Raw genomic sequence first — 23,658 nt, forward strand, 5'->3', positions numbered from 1 at the left:
GTGGTGCCCTGGGCAACTAGGCAAAGAAGTTACTAAGAAACCTCACAAGATTGCCTTCCTCTGTCCTTCTCCCTCTCCCACATTCCTTCCTTCACAGGAAGGAGATTCCACCAAGGTGGACATGTAAGAACTTCATTAGGAAGCCAGAATGAAAAAAAGAAAAAAGAAAAAAAAAAGAGAGTCCTTTCTTCAGGAAGTCTTCCTTCAACTTAATATAAAAGAGGTTTAAGTAAGAAGGTATGGACATTTACGAAGGAAGGTCATAGACAAAAGTGACTACAATGGAGGGACCATCAAGCCCTTTCCATTAAAGACAAAGTTCTATTTTTGGGTTCACTGGAAAGTAGAAGATCCCTGATTCCAAAGACAAACTTGCTTTCCTGTTATCCCCGTTTAGCTATGTACACTTCCCCAAGCGTTCTAGTCCCTTCTTACCATGTGTATGTACCAACAACACCAGATCCCAATCTAGAGATATCCTGCCTGATGGACGAATTATCTAAGTGGGCCTGGTTCTTTAAAGCGGGATTGCTGCTAGGGCTACCCTCAACACAGGACCAGAGTTGGAGGCTGGCTGGGTTTCCTGCAAGAAGCAATGAAGCCGTGTGCATAGTGGCAGGTGATGTGTGGGAAAAGCAAGACCGTCAGTAAGACTGTCGCTTTGACCTACCTCTGTACGCCAGTGCTTGGACCCCCACCCAACTGGACCTACCTCTCGAGTGAACAGGATGGCCGCGTCGTAGTGCTCATCATGGTCATCTCCTAGCTGGTTGTGCTGATGCTGCCACTTGCAAAAGTTCTTGAGAGTGGTGGCCGCGTTCTTGCTCACTTCCAGGCTCTTGTCCCTGTCGCCCAGCACCACCACCTTCACTACGGCCAGACGGATGTGGTTCTCGATGCTGGCGTGACTGTACAGCCGGTTGGCGATGGATGCCAGTGTCAGCAGGTAATGCTGCAGGCCCCGGCCATACATCTGAGCCATGGACGCGTCAGCTACCAGGAGCAGCTCCACCTGGCGGGCCCGGGAGATGGAGCGGCGCCGCCGCCGCCACCACGTCTGTGGTCCCTGGTCCCCATCGTACGAGGGAGCCGACTGGTCCAGGAGCTGCGGGGCAAGCGTCCAGCGTCGGTCCGCGCTGCTATGCGGAGGGGGGCGCTCCCGCGGCCCTGGCGGAGATGCGGGCGTCTCGCAGCTGGCGCGCGGCGGCAGGGCCTCAAAGCTGAAGCCCTCGCGAGTGTAAGCGTGCGGGATCCGAGCCGACCCGTCTCCGTACAGGCGCCCAGCCTCTGCCTCGGCCCAGGGCCCGCGCAGTAGTGGCTTCAGGGTGTAGCGCGCGTGCTTAACCGCGAAGAAGCCGTCGAGACCACCGCAGAGGTCAAAGACAGCCAAGGAGCGGGGGCTGCCGTCCACCGTGCCCCGGTAGAAGCAGTGGCCCCGGTGGCGCCGGGTTGCGCTCCGCCCGCCTCCTGCGGGCACAAAGCCAGCGGCGCCCACCGAATCATCCCGCTCCAGGTCAAGGAGGAATCTCCGGCCCCCGGCGTATACTAGGTAGCCCACCTTGCCGCCGCCCGAGTAGATCTGGTCGATGTTCTGCACGAGCCCGCCGCTCCTGCGCTGAGGCTCCAGGGCGTGCGGATGGCCCGGAGGCTCGGCCCGCTCCTGCGCCTCCTCCGCCTGCGGCCGGTGGGGCTGGGCGGCCCCTGCAGCAGTACGAGGCTGCCCGGCTTTATCCTGGGCAGGTGCGGCGGCGGAGCCGGCGGCAACCAGGGCCAGGCGGAGCGCGCACAGCATCAACAGGGACGCCCACCGGAGCAGCATAGTGCGCTGCCCGCGGGGAGGGGCTGCGCGGCAGGGACTTTATGGGTATTCGTTATTCGCTATGGAAGTTACCGGGGCGGGAGGTAGGGGCACACACACACACACACACACACACACACACACACACACTTGCTTGCAAGTTGAGTTAAGTGTCGGAGGGAGGGGGACCCGGCAGCAGTGCCAGCCCGTCCGAGCCACCGTGCCAGCGTGCGAACTTTTCTTTGTTGGTTTGGAAAATGTTTGGATTCGTGCTCCGGAAAGACGGGGGAAAAAATTGAAAGAGAAAAGCCGGGTTGTGGAGATTCAGCAAGTACAAGAAAAGGGGAAAAAGCCAAATCCACCCCAAATGCAGCCACTATCGCTGCACCAAAAAAAGTAAGGAAGGTGCCGCGCACCAGGCGGGCAGGCAACTGGTGCGCGCTGCCTCCCTCCCCGGTGCTGCCAGGGACCCGCTGGCAGCCGGGGTTACAAGCTCCGGAGCCCACTTCCTTTCTTATTTTGTGGGTTTCCTTGACTCTTCTGGAACCAGTCGAAGGGAAAGAAAGAGAGGGGAAAAACCCCTAAAAATTAAAACAAAAACGCAAGGGTCGGCCTGCAGCGAGCCAGTGAAGCGGCGCGTCCGTGTCCCTTCGGATGCAGTGCGTTCCTGCCCGCGGTCATCCCCAGTCGGCCGCTGCGAGCGCGGAGAGCAGCGCGAGCGCTGTGAAGATGCGAGGAGGTGGAACAATGAATTTATAGCGGCATGCCATCCTGCAATGGCAATTTCAACAATTCGTCACTGCAAGCTGCCTCTTAAAGGGAGAGCTTCCCCCACCACTCCCACCCTTCCCCGTCCGCGCCTAATCAGCTGGGGGAGGGCGGACGAGGGGGGTGATCGAGGAAAGGGAGACCGGGAAGGAGGAAGGGACCCGGCGAGGTGGAAGGAGGGACGAGGGAGGGAGCGAGGGCGAGAGGAAAAAAAAAAAAAAAAGAAAAAGTATTTGGGTAAGAAAAACAGAAGATTTCCTTGGCCTCATTTAAAGCCACAGCGGCTCCGGGTTCGTCTATTTCCCAACGAATCGGGGTTGGCTAACCTCGGCTTACCTCATCTCCTGAAGGGCTGTTTGGTGTGTTTTTAAAGTTACTTAGACATTTCAAGTCTCTCCCTGTCTCCTTGTCTGCAGCTTTTCTTTCCCTAGGTAGGAACTTCCTGCCTCAGTTTTTTCCCCTTTGCATGCGCGTGCACTTCGGCCTCGCAGACCTTGCCACTCCATCCACCAGCAAAATGCTTGCGGCTTCCCGTGCGCCCCCTCGCCCCGCGTCCCTCTCGCCTCCTCCCAGCCGTCCCGGTACCGAATTTCCTCCCTCCCCATTCCTCTCGGTTTGCGCGCTCGGATGGATGCTCGCCGGGTAGGGCTCCGGGTGACTAACTTCTCCCAGCCACCAGCAGAGGGGCCGGGCAGCCAGAGAGCTCAGCAGCTTCCTGGCGCGTCGCGGCGCCCTGAGTGTTTCCGTGCCCCCGGCAGGGCCGCCGCGGGCCTGGGAACTTCGCGCCTTTGTGTTCCAGCCGCGGGCTCCCCCCTTTCTCAAGCATGCTTTGCATGAGTGCCCACAATCTGTCACTTAATCCTGGAAGACTGGATCTTCCTTTGCTTTGCTTTAAGAATGCTGGGCCGGAAAGAGTTAACTCTTGTAAGGAATCGCAGGGTTTTTTTTTTTTGTTTGTTTTTTTGTTTTTTAATAAAGTTTAAAAAATTTGTACCCACACTTTTCTCCCTTTGGCTTAAATAATAAATGATACATACTCATATTTGTATTTACTCGTAACTCTCCTAAAACAACCACTTATCGACCTGACTGTCTAGCATTCTCAGAAATTTCTTTAAGGAGAAAAAGAAGACCAATGAGGGATGGGGAAATCAGGTTGGTGTTTCTTAGTTAGTACAGGAGTGGCATTGTCAGTGCGACTTGGTTTCTACTTCTTCGGTTCCTCCAATTAACAACTCGAATAGGACAGAAGGAAAAACCTAATGACTTTGTAACCACTATCTGGTAATGGTTAGATCTCCTGTGGGAGCAGGAACATCTTGCTCCCCTATGATTCTTCAGGCAAATGAATGACTAGTCAGTGACAAATGAATGCAGTGTAATTAGCACATTTCTGTCCTTCCACGTGTTTAATTTCCAGGGATGCGGAGGCCTCTGTGGTCTCCAAGATGCTGGTGGTTTTCCCAGATTTTGCTAAAAGATAGAATTACTTTTTCAGGGAGGGAATCAGGTGGGTCCTGGACTGACTTGAGGTCTTCAGAGTGGTGATGAACCCCAGGTGGGAAACCTAGAATTGCCCAGCAATGATACCCAACACCCTGTCCTAGAACAGACTCTGGAGTCATCTGGGAGATGTGGGAGTGAAGCATGTTAGGAGATTTAGTTCACATTTATAGCTGAAGTGATCATGGGGGTCCCGGACCAAGATACAACCCCTAGTGGATTCTGAAATACTTCCAGACCTGGGAGGAAATGGCTGTTACTAAAGGCTGTTGCTTTTTAATTCCATAATCTCAGTCCCTCAGTGGTCAGTTGGTTACCCATCGCCAATATTACCAGTTAAATATTTTGAGGAATGAGAGACATTCGGGATCAGGATAGAAAGAAGAACCTAGGTTCCAGCAGTCTTCTCTGACCCTCCACTAGCTTTAACTGTTGTGGTTCTTGTGCCTATAGAAAGATTTTTTTTTTTTTAACCAATTTCAGTGAAAAGTAGTCCAATATTTGACACTAAACACCATGTCTAAAACAACTTTGATTCAGTAATTTTAACCATTTCATAATCATTAATCTCAAAAAGTCATTTTGATAGACAGGCATTTTTGCTGACAGTGGTTTAAATTTATTAATTACAGTTATTTGCATTCATAGTCGGGAGATTTCTTATTCAGCATTTAAGGAAACTCCAACTGAATTTTCTTTTTAGTGGAAGTTTTCCTCCTCTTTCAAAAACACTACATTTCTCACATGAATCATTCCTCTGAATTTTGTGCTTTACTTTAAGCGCAATTAAATAACGACATTTGTGCTCCAATAGATTATTCAAACGTTTGGAAATATATAGAAACCAATAAAGCTCCAAATGTGAATAGCAAGTACTAAATATTTATTAGAACCATATATTTACAAGGAAAGGAATTAATACAGCTTATAAATTAGTAAATTCTTACATATTCAGAACATTTATACTCGTATATAATTTTTATTTTTTGTGAAAGTAACTTGGATACATTAGGAAGTTCATTTGGTGATACTTTTAAAATATTACCCTAGTGGGTTAGAATGAACTGCTGTGTTCCAAAAATAAGCATGTCTGTCAGTCCAAGGAAGAAATTTGCACAGAATAGAAGTTTTTATATATTCAACTGTTTTTTACAGTAGAAAGACAAAATATATTAGCAATCATGTTTAGGTGGACTAATTGCTGCTTTATTATTTCATTATTCCAAGTAGCAGTTTAATTTGTACATATTTCATGAGAAATTCATAGAAGATGTGATCACACCTGATATATAATTTTACATTTTCCAAAACGAAGAGAGACTTTCTACGGCAGACTGTTCCAGTTGGAAGTTATGTTGACGGTCATGTAAAGGCAACTCCTACCATCTACCAAATGAGAAACTGAGAGTTGAGATCAAAGCGACTTGCCTGTGGTTACAAAGTCCACTAGTGGCCAGCTCTCAAGAAAACCTAAATCCTTTATTCTCTTGATTGGTGCCCAATCTACAACACCGCCTAAAATCTAGCCAGTTTAACAAATATGTGTCGAGAGGCCTGCTGCAGAGTGCTCTGTGAGATGCTCTGTAGGCATTAGCAACGATTAATGTTCAAAGAAGCTCACAGTTCAGAGATAGTGCCCATACAAGAGATACTTGGAATAGAAGCTGGAGAATACAATTCCAGAGGGGGAATAGCAAGAGAAAAACTCCTGCAGGTTCTCTGAGTTGTGTTTTTCCAGGACAGCTTCACTCCATAGGATTTGTGTCTCCTTGTAAGCAGTATTTTCTCAAATTGCCATTTGCTGAAGTGTCATTTCCTCCCCCTCCCCCATCTATGATTTTAATGGTAAGAGTGAAGACATAACTGTCAATAAAATATTCCCCTCCAAACAAACACCTGCTCCTTACCTCCCACGTTAGGAGAATTGCAGTCTCTCAACTGTGGGATAGTGTTCCTTTTGCACATCAAGATTTCTACACTAAGCCTTGCAATATTTTGAGCTCATTTAATATCATCTCGCTCAGTGGCAGGATGGTGCATGTGGGGAGTTGAATGTTCCACTACTGCTTGAAGCCTTGTATGCTGACTTAAAGATTCTGGGCCAGCCTTTTCCTCCAGTGCCATTTAGCTTTGCAAATTCTAGTTCTCAAAAGACTTTCTTCAATACCAAAGGTTATTTTAAGTACCTCATATAAGAGCAATCATGCAGTATTTTTTCTTCTGTGACTGACTTATTTCACTTAGCATAATGTCCTCCAGGTTCATCCCCGTCCTTCACATAAAATAGTCAAAATCATAGAAGCAGAGAGTAGAATGATGGTTGCCGCGGCAAGGATGTGCTATTCAATGAGTATAAAGTTTCAGTTATACAAGAAGAATAAGTGGTATAGATCTGCTGTACAGCATCGTGCCTAGAATTAACAGCACTATTTGTTCACTTAAAAAACTATTGAGGGTAGATTTTGTGGTAAATGTTCTTACCACAAAATCAAACCAAACCAAAGATCACACTTTGGGACTAAGGAAAGGAGTGAATTTACTATGCTAGATTTGATATGAATCCTACATTTCTATAGGGTGAAATTCTACTTGAACAGTCCTTCTTCTCTCCTTTTCCAGCCCTTTAGCTCCCTCTCTATCTCCTACATCCCACAACAGGCATCTCGATACGTCAATGCACATGCGCAATGGCGCACGCGTTAGACACACAAAGTGCCTCATAATGCGTGTGGACGCGCTCATATTCACTTCAACTGAGTTTCCCCGCTAGGCTGCACTGACAGGTGGATAGAAAGTCCTAATCGAAGCTGAGATACTAGGATATCACCAACGCCACCTCACTCCTTGCAAAGAAAACTTTCTTGGGACCCTTTTGCAGAGATTTTGTTTTTTCAGGGAGGTTTTCTGCATTCCTGATAAAACTTGAAACATTTGCTCTGCTACCTGCCTAGGACATATTACAGAACAGTCTATCTGTTGTGATGGATAACATATGCTTCAGAATCCGCTTTATTTAATATTATAGGAAAGTAAATTTTTGGAAAAGGTACATTTTCATTTTTCTTATACACAGAAATTTTATACTTATAAAAGTCTTCAAATGAATAATGTACATGTGTATTATTTAAGACATACAGGTGCTATCTGTAAAGTAAAACCGACAAGTCAGTTTTATGCTGACCAGCTGTGAAATGTTGTTTTAGCTTTTCTCACACAATTATGCACATATTACTTGCTTTTATGAGTTACTCGAGTTCTGTTTTTTCCCTTTATTTTCCGGAAATCATCTCAAAATCAAACCTTACTGGAAACACATGGAAAATCAGGAATTTCCAGCCTAGAGTAATTTGAAACATTTGAGGTTTTTATTTTTTCCTACATGATGGCAAATTCTAGCAAAGATTTCAAATTACTGAATGAGTAGTAGTTGCAGTTGTAATTGTTGGAGTAGGAGTTGTTCCATAGCCCTGCAATTAGTTTTTCATTTCTTTTCTTTTTTTAACTAAGTTTACATTGTATTAACACCTTGCTCAGGCTCTGGTATATCACAAACTTCCTTGAATCTATCCAATCTGTCTTCATATAAAATGTATTTGCCTTATTCTTATCAGTAAAGTAAGAGGCTGAAGTTAGGCCCAACAAAGCTGATAAACATCAGTTGGTTCCTGCTTCACTCATTCCTGGCCAGTAAGAAAATGGAGACAATAGCTGCCTAATCCATAAGGTTTCTCCCTATTCATGATGCTGGACTCAACTGCGAATTGCTTATTTGTTTGAGAAAGAGACACACAGCATTCTTTTTCATGACTGCCCATGGATTAATATATACTTTAGCACACATACCTTTCCTAGTCAGGTACTAACAGGTGGAAGAGCAGTTATCTGGGTTATGATCCTACATGAGGATGGAGGTTCAGGTCAAAGCATTGCAGGTTTTACTTACTTTCTTTTATTTAGGAGGTGCCGCTTTTTCATTACCCTTCTTCCCAACCCCCAAATCATGTTGTAAACAGGAAGTGACAATGCGACCATTACTAACAGATTGAATGAAGATTTGATTCTAAGTCCAGGAAGGAACTCCTTCCATAACAACCATTATCAACTTCCTCCCTTTTCTCCTGGCTGGCCAGACCTGGACCTGTTGGAAACTCCACTTTCACCACTAGCTGAAGCATCCCACAGTCCCAACAGGGTTGCTATCTTTGATCTTTGAAGATACCGGCAGATAAGCTTGAGGCAGCAAGGAGAGAAAAGGGTGGGATTTGATTGATTTACGGTTTAAGGAACTAATCTTGTGGCCCACGTTTTCCTGAATACTGTCCAGAAGCCAGACTCCCACTTAAGCACCTCTCTTTTTCTCACTTCAGGAAACTTTTCCAACCCATCTACAGCCTTTCCAGACTACGTTAATGATGAAACAAGATTCTCCTTGCTCTTCAGGCATGGGGGACTTCAAATTCTTTTGAGAACAGAGGTGGATAAGAAAGGATGAGGTTGTGATACTATCACTCATGAGACTCAAACCAAGGTTCAAAATCATCTTCTAAAAGGAGTCCTCACCGGGATCTGCCCACAAAAGTTATCAAGACACTTGATGGCCCATTAGTTTAGGCCCAAATGTTTTAGGTGACTCAGTTGAATAAGAACTGAAATAACTCTTTTAACACCTAACTTTAAAATGAATTAGCAATACTTGGTTGTGAATTACTAAACATATATTTACAATTAACAGTTGTAGCCTATGTTTATGCATCTCAGATCCTTATTTATTTCTGCCAAAGCATTAATCAAATAGGTGATTATTTTACTCATCTATTGGCTTATGACATGCCTTTCTTTTAGAAAAATCAAATGAGGGGAATGGTACAGATTGAAACTAAAGAAGATAGAGGCATTAACAGAAGGGAACTGTCAGATATGACACAGGGAGAGCCTCTCTATGTTTATTCCACAGCTCAACTCTAACCAGAATTTTCAGAGAATCCAAAATAACTTTACAAAAAATGCTGGTAGTCAGAGCATTAAAGGGCAAATTATGCTGCCTGGACTGTCTGCTAACTTCCAGCCAGTTTACCCACCAAAAAATGCAAAACAATGTCTTGAGACTCTGAGGTGTTTTTTTTGTTTTGTTTTGTTTATTTGTTTGTTTTTCCCCCCGCCCCTCTCTATCATAAACCTTGTTTTTGCTTTTGATTATTGACAAGTCTAATAGTTGGGTCCTTTCACAAGTAACCTTTGCATACTGAAGATAATGTTTCGGCATTCTTCTTGGCCTTCCTCTCTTCTTTCCTCACTCTTTCCCTTTTCTTCTCTCTCTCTTTCTTTGATGTCTGTCTTCTCTTCCTCACTAGAATGCATGCTCCATGAAAACGGGAATCATGCTTGTCTTTCTCACCACTGTAACTCCAGTTTGTAGCTCAGTCACTGGTAAATAGAAAGCATGAATAGGTATATATTAACTAAGCAAGACATGCATGTTAACTATTTTTTTAAGCATGTGTGCATGTGTTTGATACGATAATATTTGTCTGTCACCCTTCTTAACCATCCTTTATCTAATAATAAAGCCAGACTTTTTCAGGAAAACCCAATCCACATGTTTGAGTGAAGCTGATCCAATTCCTGTCCCCTTCTCAGAGGTCTGCACACTTGATACAACACCTGGCATCTCCTAGAGTCCCATACATTTGGCCATAGCAGTTGTTTCCAGAAAGAGCTCTTCCTATTGGAGACCCACTTGGGACATTTGACCAAATAAGAAGCTATAAGGACCATTAAAAAGGAAATCTAAGTGCTATAATAAATAACCATAAATTCTTAACTGTGTCACACAATCAGAGTTTATTCTAATTGCTATAATAAACACCTTCAGATTCTCAGTGGCTTTACATAATCAATTTTTATTTTTTGCTTATATAACAGTCCTTTGTTGATTCATAGCAGTCAGGGTGCTGGTCCACTGATTAGTTCTGGAAATCAAGCTTGTTCCAATCTGTGATCCTACCCTATCCTCTACATCTAAGACTGGCTTAGAAGGGAAGAAAGAGAGAGTAAACAAGGCACCCTACAAGTGACATTCTTAATTTCTGCTTGCAGCCTATTGGCAGAACTAGCCATATGGTCCCACCCTGATGTAAGGTATAGGTAGGTAGCTGGAGAATATAGAGCAGCTGTGAGCCCAAGAAGAAGAAAGGGGGAGAAAGCAATCTAGTCAGACTCTGCTGATTGCCATAAATCTTAGAGACGTCACCAAATAGAAAAAAGACTAAGAATGAAATCACATGGTGGTGAGAAAGAGAACGAGTAGAAGTAAGAAAGAGGGAGAAAATAACAATGGTAGTCCCATTTTCAATCACTGGGTTGTTCCTCAAAAACTTTGACATATAGTACACAGGAATTTATAATGTGAAATGCGGTAAGCCTATGCAGTTATCTGGCATTTCTGGTTCTGAGTTTTGCTTGTTTGAATATTCATTATCACATAATGAACAGCTAAGGTAAAGACATTAAACAGAAATTAAAACCACAGCTCTTTGTTTCTTTAAAATAAACTATCCAAAACCACAGAATGTGACCTTATTTGGAAATAGTGTTGTTGCAGATGGAATTAGTTAAGATGAAGTCATACAGGATCAGGAAGGGCCCTAAATTCAATGATGGATGTCCTCATAAGACACAAATCCAGACATACACCCACAGAGGCTGGCACCTGTAAACCAAGGAATGCCAAGGATTGCTGGCAACCACCAGAAACTAGGAAGAGGCAAGAAACGGTTCATCCTTTGCACCTTAAGAGGGACTGTGACCTTGCTGATACTTTGCTTGGGGTCTTCTAGCCTCCAGGATGTGAAAGAATACATTTATGTTGTTTTGAGCCAAAAACAAACACAAAATAAGGAGCAAAACACAAACCAAAACACCCATAACATGAAAACATTTTTGTGTCTTTAAAAGGGACGTTTCTTCAAAGGAGATTAAGTATTATTATTGGTGGTAGAAGTGAAGAGAACATAAATAAGTGTATGACAGTTGCATTTTAAGGCAGAAAATCAACTGGATATATTTAAAAAGGGAACTCAGTAACGGCTCAGATCTATCATATGGACAATTTTACTTATACTGCAAGATGTATAAGAAGAGGAGGTAGATGGGACGGTGACTTCAAGTGGCTCACGCAATGCAGAGTTTACTCACCAATGGGATAAACATTTGGAACAAGCTGCAAGATGGTGAAATGTGTTGTTATGTGCAAAAATCACACAACCGCGAACTTCTATTAAAACGAGGTTGAAGAGAAAGTCAAGAGTGCACACATTTCTCCAGAGCTATAGGTGGTGAAGGCAAGACTTGGCAATTGGACTAAGCACACCTGGAGTAAATGTTGGTTTGAAACTTGCAGAAGCATTTCATTTTTTGACAGATGAAAGTCAACAAATGCATTATTTGACTCATTGCTCCAGTAATATTCTCTGGAAGAGAAGAAACTCATAGAGGAGACATAACATGTTCAATAGAGAAAACTACCTTCCCAAACATTCATTCATCCGTGAGATGGGTAAGCAGACGTGAAGATTTAAAGAGTCCAAGGATAAACTGACTCATCTACTTTTGTGGCAGTGTAGCGTATTTTGGGATTAAGACTCACTTGTTTTCCTTTTCTGTAATTTCCCAACATTAAGGGACTTGAATAAGAACTCCTTGAATGTTGATTGACATTCCAGCGAAAAGAGTATAAGTCATGGCCAAATTCTTTTATTTTTTTCCTTTAAAAGTAGCCACAAATACTTTGTACTAAGATGGTATTTTAAAATGTGTGGGTCGTCAATGTTTTCTTGACATATCTATAGAATAGACTACTTTCTCTGTACTTTTTCCTGTTCATGTTTCTGCTGAAACATAAATGTCCATCCTCTAGAAAGCAAGGAATGTCAAATATTTTAGGGTCTCTTTATCCCTTTACAAATTATTGAGGATGCCAAAAAACTGATTTCTATGGGATTCTCAATATGTGGGTATAGTGATTGCTAATTGCCATAATAGAAAATAGAAGTGAAAAAAAAATATTTGTTGATTCATTTAGTAAAAATAATAACCTATCCCATGCTAATGTAAGTAATATACTTTTTAGGAATTAGAAATCTTGAAAAAAAATAAAAATATTAAATTTTTTAAATTAATCCCATTGTTTTTGTCCCAGGTCTTAATTTATAAAGGTGATTGAGTGACATCACAGAGAGGTCAATGGCACTAGAGAGGGAAAAAAAAAGTTTGATTCACTCAGTTACCCTAGAAAGGACAGGAGCAGCTTGGATCACAGGGCCACAGGGAGAACACCAGGTTTTTGTCAGCAAGAAAAAGCAGAAGCAGCAGCTGGGGAGTGCTTAGGCCATGGCCTTTATTGGGGTTTCTACCGCAAAGAGGCAAGGGAGTGCAGGGTAAGTAGTTTAGGATTGTCTAGTTTGAATAATTTTGGTAAACTTTGGGCTATAGGTGTAGTGCTTAGTTGCCTGGTTACCTGGCCTTGGAATGACAAGGCAAAGGGATATTGTCATCAGTGGTGCATGTACTCAATAGAGGAGGTATGTCTGTGGGTTGGTTAGTTTGTGTATCAAAGTCGTGATCCCCAACTGAATCCTTTTCTTTCTCTATGAACTGACTAGCCCTAGGAAGGGCAGTAGCCTCTCCCCAACCAGAAAGGTTTTTTAAGGTGTCAAAACCTCAGAATACAGGGGGAAAATATATATATATATATATATATAAAAATTTATATATTTAAATTTTTTATATATATAAAAATTTATATATATTTTTATATATATATATATTTTATGTATATATACGTGTATATATATTTTTTGTATATATATGTGTGTATATATATATATAGATATAGATATAGATATAGATAATATACCCATAAACTCTGCATACAGTTGAAGATAATGATTTGCAGGAAGGTACTAAAGAATTCATTTGGAGTGCGTCTGTCTTAGTCCATTTGGGTACTCTAAGAGAATACCATAAACTTGGTGGCTTATATAAACAACAAACATCTATTTCTTCAGGTTCTGGAGGCTGGAAGTCTAAGATCAGGGTGCCAATACTGTCGAAGGAGGGCCCTCTTCTGAGTCACAGACTATTTATTGTGTCCTCATATGGTGGAAAGGGCTCGGGAGCTCTGTGGGGTATTTCTTTTATAAGGACACTGATCCTATTTATTAGGGCTCCATCTTCATTACCTAAGCACTTTTCAAAGGCTCCATCTCCTAGTAATACCATCACATTGGGCATTAGGACTTCAACATATGAATTCGAGAAGGACACATTCATTCAGACCATAGCAGCAGCATAGAGAAACATAAAAGAGCAGGTCAACTATTTAGGCATTAATTGGGAAGGATCCAACAAAACAGGGAATAGAGAGAAAGGGAGAAAAGAAGTATATGAAGAGAAAATATTTGATATTTCCAGAATTCATTAGATCAAAAGTGTACTCTCAGTACCTAAATGAATTAATAAAAAAAATTCTACTTAAACTTGTCATGCTGAATCTTTCTAACATAAAGTATAACTAGTTTATCTTAATGGTCACCAGAGTAGGGGGAAACCCAAGTAAACATTTAGCAAACTTTTTGTCAGTGAAAGATAGGTAAAAAGAAACAGTGGATTAATATTTTTAAAGGACTAAGGGAAAATAATTGTGAGCCTAGAATTTTACTCCCAGCTATATTATTTTCAAAGAAAATAGAGATTTGATAAAAATTTTCCAAGACTAAGGAATTTTACCATCAACCAACAGGCCCTTATATAGGGACGGTTGGTTAAAGGTTAAAAAAATAACATGATGAAAGGTCAACACAGGGGGAAGGCATAGGGTACAGAATAAAATGATGAATACAAGATTGATATAATATGTTGATTAATATTTTGAATTTCAACATAAATGAAAAACTGCACAATTTTTATGCTTTTTCTTAAAACATTTATCTAAAATAAGAAACTGGGGGAGACTATAATGAGCTTTAATATAAGAAATCAAATTGAAAGGGCTCCCAATGGCCAAAGATGGGATAATTTGAGCAACAAAAGAAGTAAAGTATTATTGGATTATAACCCCAAACAAATAATACTTATCCAATACTGTATACTGATATGAATATATCATGGAATAAATAAATAAAAAGAAAAGAGACAAAGCCTCCCATACAGAATTCCACATAATATGTCATACTTTCTCCCTTAAGGAGATGGAGCTTTGCTCTTTATCCTTTCAGTATGGGTTGTGCTTAGTGACTTTCATCCAATGAAAGGGGAAAAACATCTTTAGAGTGGAGAAGTCCTACAAACACTACCTTCCAAGGTGATCAAAGTTAACAATGCCAGTAGTAAGTAAAGTTGATAGCATGTACCCTAGATGTGAGGTGATGAGAATGACATTTCCTCTTTTGTCTCTATAGTCTTACTTCAGAATACCTATAATTTCAATGTAACCATGAGAAAAACACAGTGGGAAAATGGGGGACTAATGTTGCTGAAAGTATAGAAGGAAATGAAAGAAATGGGGGCTATAAAGAGACCAGGAGGCATTTAAGTGAAACAGAAATGTAAGTATAGGGGAAACAAAAGAGAGAATGAAGGCTGAGTCCCTTTTTTATTTTCTTAGAGTAATCCACAATGTTGTGAAGAAGTCAGAGCCATAGGGATATAAATATACTATACTATATAGTACCATACTATACTATACTATACTGTAATATACTATACTATACTATACTGTACTATACTATACTATACTATACTATACTGTACCATATGTCATGCAGCGACTCATGCTGGGTCTCTGGTCCCGCTTCCCATATGAGAACGCAGGACATGGTGAGACCAAAGAGGAACATCCACGGAGCCATAGATGGGGGAGTCATACCACTATAGTCTTGCTGGTAGCTGGGTTGGAGACACAGGAAGCAGGATCCACACGATGTGCAACCTGCCGTCCACTTCTCTGCCAACCAACTAACCTCACATGCTAACTGCAATCCACGCTTGCTAGCTCAGTCACCATCTTCTTGCTAGCTCCCCAATGCTGCTAGTATAGCCACGGCAGTTATATTAGTGGCCAATGGCTCACTGGTTACAGCTAATGCCCAACTGGCCACAGCTGATGGCCATCCAATCACAGTTGATGACCATTTACTACCCAAGTGAGCACCTTTCCACGTGAGGGCAAGAGCCTGGAAACTGTACTCCTGGCTCTGTCCCCACACCACACCATACCATACCATACCACATCATAACGTACCGTACTGTACTGTACCGTACTGTACCGTATCATACCGTACCATACCATACCATACTATACCATACCATACCATACTATACTATACTATAAAATTGCCCTAGATGGCCCCAGGTGCCAGATTACCATTTCCTCCAAAGAGGAAGTTTAGAATAGACACTTTGACCTGATATACTAAGTGTGGCAAGATGGAATTCCTAGAAAGTACTGCAAGTCAGATTTTAGGACTACATATTTTGCATCAAAGAGATCACTCTTTCCCTGAGTTTTCTTAAGCTCTAAAAATTCAATGAGGCACTTGTTTTAACTACAGGTGGTTCCTCACTTACAGCAATTTGACTTATAATGATTCACATGCTGAGTACTCTGCCAATTACTCAGAGCCCTGGCAGGAGGCCACACGAAGCTGCATCATTGACACTGTCGGCTCTCTGACATGCTCCAATCCTTAGGACCCTGTGGCTTGGGTCCTTGACTTCAGAGGACCTCCTGACAGCCTATACAGCTCCTTCTGCCTGGGTTCTCTTTGGATCTTGGACTCAGACATGACCCTCTGAATAATCAATACCAATAATAATGTAGGATACATGTGTAAAACTTTGCTATTGTACCCTTGTACACATGCTCTTTCATTATGTACTAATTGGTGCCGATAACCAAATATTTATGGAGCACTTATTATGTGGCAGTCAACTATAGTGTTCGTTTTGAACAGATGAGTGTATTTAATCTTTTAACAAACCTATGACAAGGACATTATAAATTGCAGTTTCCTTATAGGTACATTAAAGTTTCAAAGTAATGTGTAAAAGGCAAAATCAAAGAACTGGTATGTGCCAGAGCTGGCACTGTGCCAAGTTTCCTGATTCCAAATCTGGCTTCTTATTATACAATATTATCCTTTTATTACAAAGTATTTCTGCCATTTCTACCTAGTAATACCTAGTAAACTAAGTATTTTTGTGTGTCTAGTTATGATATTATTTAGATATGTTAACCTCTATACACTGTTAAAATTTCCATAGTGTGCAGTGCATAAGTTTTTGAATTAATGACACATAATTAGTTTTAATAGAGAAACTGTGATGATTTTAGGAAAACATTGAGCATCAGGTTGTTGAGTAAGAAATGTTCCCTTATTACACCATTGTATCTATGGGAAAACCAAAGTCAACTGAAATTATTTCTTTTACTGCCCAAGCGGTTAGCTGTAAATGTAAGTACTGTCTTACAGTGATCTAGGAAAAGAATATAGAGTAGAAGGCAAAGTCTTTGAAAGACAAATTACATCTTTAATTTTGATACTTTGGTATCGATGGTGTGTAATTAACCTAAAATCAGATTCAGAAATCTAGCGAATTCCTTTTAGCTTGAGGTTGTCCTCATCAAGGATAGCTTTTGTTGATGAAGCTGATAGGTTATCAGTCAGAGGTGTGAATGGACTGTCTTCTGAAATCAGCTTGCTGTCTACTAAAAAAAAAAAATCTCAGATTCTTATTACTTTGGTGAATTTGCGTTGTCTAAGATGTGATCGTTAGCTTCGCAGATAAGAAAATGGGCCTTTCATCTCCCTGGCTCACTCACCTTTCAGTGCTGACAACCCTCCTTGATACGTAATTTCCTTGACATATTAAATTTACTGATAAAGCCGGCATCTCCTTTAGTCCTAGAAAACATTTTTGTCCCCTTTCCTCACATGTTGAGTTCAATGATGGGCCCATCAGAGAGTAATCTCTTGTCCTAACTACAGTAGTAAGATTTAATGTATACAAACAGATTTTTACGTGTTCTCCCCTCTCCCCACTAGCAAGTTATTTCTTAGAGAGAAAAATTTAAAAGAAATTATTCTTCCCAAAGATTTATTGGTAAATGATTTGAATTTAATAACATTTGAAAATGTTGAGAAAAAAATGCTAAAAGTATCACCCATAATAATATCTTAATACTAAGGCAATTATACTTTTTGTGTATTTTTTTCAGCATTTAATTTTATTAATTGTATTTTTTATCATATAGATTTATTTTTAATGTTAAAAAGCTTAGAGTAATTATGTCTATGTCTCCAGATCCACTAGTTCTCCTCTTTGAAGCAACAATTTCAAAATGTTCAGCAGTTTCTGTTGATATTTACTTGTATATTGTTAGGTATTATGTTAATAATGATATTTATTGATTTACTGATTTTACTCATCACCCAATGACATCTTACTGTAGCTAAAGATTGATTTTTTATATAGCACTCCCATCCATTTCTTCTCACTGTATGTACCCAACAGAGTTAAATAAAAATTTAGATAAAACTAGTAGTTTGTGAAAGTCCCATTTTCTCAACAGTAGGAAAGAAAGTTGTTGGTTGAGAGTCAAGAAAAGGAAGGAGATGTTGGAATTTTGAGAAGATAGGAGAATATGAGATAGGGTGGTCTAGGAGAGTAGGAGAATAAATTGATTAATCATTTCATTTCAGTGTGGTCTTGAGAAGGTAAGGGAGAGGATATAAATACTTGTGGTCAATTTTACATGCTTTTAAGAAGAACAGAAATTATTTTTAAAAGGAAATATTTTATCTTAAAAAATACATATAACTCACTATGCTATAAGTTTTCATTTAGCTTAAATATTAAGGCAGATGGGATACCTTGGTTAAAAATAAATAAATACATTTGAATTCCAAAGATGTGGCATCTGTAGTTGGAGTGGGCGTGCTGTCTTTTACTTACTTCCTTTAAACCAACTAAAGGCAATGCCCATAAATATGCTAAAGTTGGATTATAATAGAAAAATTATGTTTTTCTAAAGAACCAAATCTGGGACAAACTCACCAAAAAAAACATAAATATTTTGATTATGTAGGGAATCTTAAGTAGTGTGTTTATGAGGTAGCTTGCTGTGCTAGGAATAGCGAGGCTTAGGGTTTGAAAAAGCACGTGTTTAGTTAGAATCTCAACTCTGCCAGGTAAATTTCCTCATCTATTAAAATACCCAAAATAATATTTTCCTCATCTATTAAAGTGAGAAAATTACCAGTTTCCACATCCATTACAATAACATTTCCGTTTCAGCAATGTTGGGCGGAGTAGAAGTCATTTTTGTATAGTACCAGGTACTTCGGAGGCCTTTAATAATTAGGAATATCTTTGCTGTAGAATTACAAAATAGCAATGCTATGGAATGGCCCCCGAGAGGTTATGATGAAGTTCAAACTTTGCTCAGAATAAAGACGGGACCATTTAACACCCAGGAAAATGAACCATTCACAGTGCAAGAAGGATGCCAAGTACCATGTACGTAATTCTTGCTACCGAAAGTTTCTCCATTCTTTCAGTTTCTCTTTTGAACCAAGACATCAAATTTGTGAGGTGTTTGCATGTCGTCATTACCTTCATTGTCCTGTGAAGCACTGGATATTCAAAGATAATCGATATAACGGAATCACCATGCCCATGGACAGAGAATGATGCTGGCTTTCCAACGACAACAAAAAAACAATCATTGTTCATTGTACCCTGCCTTTTGGACAATTGCAACATGGGTGGGGACAAAAAGAGGACTATTCTGGTTTATTTCCTAAATTGTTTTTTTTTTTTTAAATGTGTTTGGATGACATATAAATATAATAAATATCTCTCTGTATATAAAGATATCAATGTTTGTCCTACATAAGAATTACTATATTACAAACGCAGCTTTATTAAAGTTCTAGGTGAAGTTTCAGCCTGAAATTCTAATGAAGTGTAATACTGAGTGTATCTCATTTTCTTGCAGCTATAAACATATTGGACTATAAATGTCAATAAGCCACTGTGCATTTTTACACAGTGACAAAGTTTTAAAAAATGTATATAGGAGGAGGAGATGCATAAGGTATATCATTTATATTTAAAGCCCAAACGTGTCAAAGTCAATCAATCATTAAAACATTTTCAAGTTTCATTTGTGTTCAAGTAAACAGAACATTCGTATGGACAACTGATTTATACCTTGTTTTCACAGCGCTTCACCTTCCTCACTCCACACGCACCACCTCCCAAACACCACCTCTTCACCTACTACCTCCCCATTCCACACAGCCAACCCACTCAGAAAACAAAACAAAATAAAACAAACACAAAAACTTAAACACTCTCTGAGGGACTTGCGTCCTTCCTCACCCTTTTTGTACTACTTGACCTTTGTAAGGTTCTGGAATCACCCCAAGCTGAACATCACTGGCCCAGAGCCTGGACGAACGAAGTAGGTGGACAGTAAATATTTATTAGGTGTACGAGTGAATTGCGTAAACAGCCCACAAGTTCCCCCTATCATTTTTTTTTCAATTAATGGCATTGGCATCCGTTCACCCATTGCAGGAAAAAACCCTTGGATTTCTCCTCATTCCTGACATTTATTTGGTCAGCAAGTTTTGGCAATTTGACCTCAAAAATAACTCTAAATTCTTTTGCACCTTTGTCATATTATCTCACCTGGGTTTGTTGCCATTGTTCTTTAACTGATCTGGTCTGTCTGGATACATATATATATTAATTATGTGTGTGTGTGTATATATATATATATATACATATATATATATATATATATATATATATATATATATTTTCACATGAACCCTCCTATTGATTTATGCCATTAAATATTGCAAGTTCCCTTCCTCATTTCTTACATGAATAAATCTGAAATCTTTAGTACCATATAAAAGGCCATCAATAATAAGACCACAGATTACCTCTTACTACTTTAGTAGCCTTTCTTTCATTCATTCCATATTCTAGTCAAATAGGATTCCTTTCCGTTTCTAAAACGTCCTTTACTCTTCCATTGTCCCTACACCCTTACTTCTTCTTCCTGTAAATTTAATCAACTTTGTCTTATTTATCTGGGTAACATGCATTTAACCTGTAATTATAGCTGGAAAAAATTGTGATAAGCACCTTGACTCAAGGAGAAACCAATCTATCTTCTTCTGTGCACCCACTCTGGACAGAAAAGTGGTGCTGTGATAAATAATAAATTCCTAACTGGACAGGTCATGGTGGCTAGTCACACCCCAGACCTGTGATTTCTTTAGTGAAAAGGTTTTAAGCCAGCTCTGTCCATTGTTCTTTGCATCTAGGTTAACACACCTTTGCAATAACCCCTTTCAGACCCCTCCTTCTAAAGAATGGTCATCTTTAAGGGAGCACATAGTCTTAACTATCCTGTAATCTGACACCCACTTTGCTTTCTTCCACCTTCATGTAATCTTCCTTATGTCCCCTCGTTAATCTCAAATGCATAAAAGAAACTGCAAAACTGTTACTCTCCTGAGCACTCAGGATCTTGCTCCCCAGTGTATGCCATCAGTTGGGCTCAAATTAACTCATAAAAATTCTCTGTAGGTTTGGACGCTTCTTTCATCGAGACCAGTTGTTAATGCAAAAGGTTGTAATTACTCTTGACATGTCTCTGGCCCCCATGAGACTATAATCTCTGTGGAGATATCCTCGTCCTCCTTTTCTTTGTATCTATATTAGCTTCCTGTGGCTTTTTAAAACAAACAATCACAAACTTGGTGGCTTAAACAACTGGATTTGTTTTCTCACAGTTCTGAAGGCCAGAAGTACAAATGTGTCAGAATGGCTGTGCTTCATCTGAAGGCTTCAGGAGGTAATCTGTTCATTGTCTCTTCCAGCTTCTGCAGGTTGTCAGCATTTCTTGCCTTCTAGCCTCCTCATTTCAATTTCTTGCCTTCATGATCACCTGGACTTCTTTCCTTCTTTTCTTCAAATCTTCCTGTCTCCCTCTTACAAGGATACATGTGATGGAATTTAAAAGCCTACCCAGATAATCCAGGATAATCTCCTCCTCTCAAAATACTTAATTTAATCACATCTGTAAATATATATATATATATATATTTTGTCTTCTAAATAAGGTTCTAGGGATTGGGACTTGATATCTTTGGGGGCCACTACTCAATTCACTATAGTCCACTCTGGACCCCAAAGTTACAGGTCCATCCCACACACAAAGTACACTTGCACCATCCCATCATTTCCAAAAGTCCTAACCCATTAGAGCACCAACTCCAAAATCCATTTAAATATCTCCAGAGTAAGAGTCCCACACCTCACCACCTAAATCATCTAAATCAGGAATAAATGAGACTCTGGGTATCATCCATCCTGATGCAAAATCCCTTTCCATCTGTGGACCTGTGAAACTAGAAAACAAGTTACCTCTTCACAAGTGTGGGATAGACATAGTATCACAGTTATAGCCACTCCCATCCCAGAAGGAGAAAATGAAGGGAAGAAAGAGGCTACTGGTCTCATGCAAATTTGAGGACACATTCCATAAGGTTTCAGGACCTGGGACTAATCCTCTTTGGATTAGAGACTCTGGCCTTTGTGTCCATGGCTACACCCCCTGGGCCTATGGTCCCAGTTTCTATGCCCTCTGTTCTAGCCTCTACACACATGGCTCCAGTCTCTGGGACCAAGTCTGCTGTTGGAGTTATACTTCTTCTTTTTTTGAACGGTAGCACACATATACTGCTGAGCAATTTTATCAGCCTGTGTCCTGCTTCTAGAATTTTGGGAATCTGACAACCTTCTTTCATTTCATCCTCCCTCTTTCTTTCATATTCACTGCAGTTGGCAGTTTTATTTGCTGACTAAACGGTCTTAAAAAAATATTGTGGCTCTCTAGTGTATGTCATGGGGATTCACTCCATTAGAGAAAAGTGTCCTCCAAGGATCTTTCCTGTGTAATCCCATCTCTAGTCCGACCTTGTGCTGAGATGGCTGAAGAGATCCATGAGTCACACGCCTAATCTCATCAGCACGTAGGGAAAAGTTGTCCCTCCACACTTCTGACCTTCTTTCCAGAACACACTTTCCTAACAGTGAATCTCCAGATTTTAGCATTTTTTGCAATCTGGATAAGCTTAGAATGTCCTCAATTATACAGTATTAGTTTCTTTTTGTTTAATAGTTCTTTCCCTAACTACCTTTTTCCACTCATATTTTACCAACATGTTTCTCTGAAAATAAGACGTAGCGGGACAATCAGCTTTAATGCATCTTTTGGAACAAAAATCAATATAAGACTCTGTCTTATTTTACTATCATATAAGACCGGGTCTTATATAATATAATGTAATATAATACCCGGTCTTATATTGATTTTTTGCTCAAAAGACTCATTAGAGCTGATGGTCCGGCTAGGTCTTATTTTCGGGGAAACAGCATGAGCAAAAAGCAAAAAAAAAATAAAAAAAAAAAATAAAATTGCATCTCAACACTTTGCTTGAAATCTCCTCAGCTAAAAATCCAAGTTAATTGCTTACAAGTTCTGCTTTCCACACAATTCAGCTAAATTTACTGCCATCTATATAATAAGAATTGCCTTTCCTTTAGTTTTCAATAACATGTTTCTCATTTCCTTCTGAACTTTACCAGAAGTGCCTTCAACATCTATATTTCTACCAGCAGTTTGTTTAAGGCAATGCAGTCTTTTTTTTTTTTTTAAATCACATGTCTCAAAATTTTTCCACCTTCTACCGATTACCCAATTTCAAAGCCACTTCTACATACTGTGTTTCCCTGAAAATAAGATCTAACCAGACCATCAACTCTAATGCATCTTTTGGAGCAAAAATTAATATAAGACACGGTCTTATATTATACTATATTATATAAGACCCAGTCTTATAGCAAAATGTGACTGGGTCTTATATTATATTAAAATAAGACTGGGTTTTATATTAATTTTTTGCTCTAAAAGAAGCATTAGAGCTGAGGGTCCAGTTAGGTCTTAGTTTCAGGGAAACACGGTATTTATTTACTCGTTTCAACAATACCTCACTTCCTGGTAACAAAATCTGTATCAGTTAAGTTTCCATCAGAGAAACAGAATAAATAGAATGCATATATTAAGGAATTTATTGCAAGGAACTAGCTTATGCAGTTGTGGGGACTGGCTATGTCAGTTCAAAATCCATAAGGCAGGTTTCAGGAAGGGTAGGCTGGAACTCCCAAGCACAGTCTGAATCTGCAGTCCACCGGCAGAATTTATTCTTCAGGAATGTCTCAGTTCTGCTCTTAAGGCCTTTCAACTGATTGAATCAGGCCCACCCAGATTATCAAGAATAATCTCCTGTGAGTTAACTGAACGTAGACTTTAATTACATCTATAAAATAGATCCATAGTACCACAGAGATCACTATTTGTTTGAGTGACTGGAGACGATAGCCCCAGTCAAGTCCACACATAAAACTAACCATCATTATATGCTAATAGTTAGGACAGGATCTAA

At 40.2% G+C, this 23,658-nt stretch overlaps 1 protein-coding gene across 1 annotated transcript in view; it reads right to left on the reverse strand.

Moving 5' to 3' along the window:
- Positions 1 to 2,102, reverse strand: part of ADAMTS5 (ADAM metallopeptidase with thrombospondin type 1 motif 5) — a 46,931-nt gene extending 44,829 nt beyond the window's left edge. The window contains exon 1 of the mRNA XM_033089074.1: positions 713 to 2,102. Coding sequence (XP_032944965.1) covers positions 713 to 1,819 — 1,107 coding nt within the window. The 5' untranslated portion in view covers positions 1,820 to 2,102. The remainder of the gene's footprint in view (positions 1 to 712) is intronic.
- Positions 2,103 to 23,658: the final 21,556 nt, after the last annotated feature.

The sequence above is a fragment of the Rhinolophus ferrumequinum genome, chromosome 2 (assembly GCF_004115265.2).
Source record: "Rhinolophus ferrumequinum isolate MPI-CBG mRhiFer1 chromosome 2, mRhiFer1_v1.p, whole genome shotgun sequence".
NCBI lineage: Eukaryota > Metazoa > Chordata > Mammalia > Chiroptera > Rhinolophidae > Rhinolophus > Rhinolophus ferrumequinum.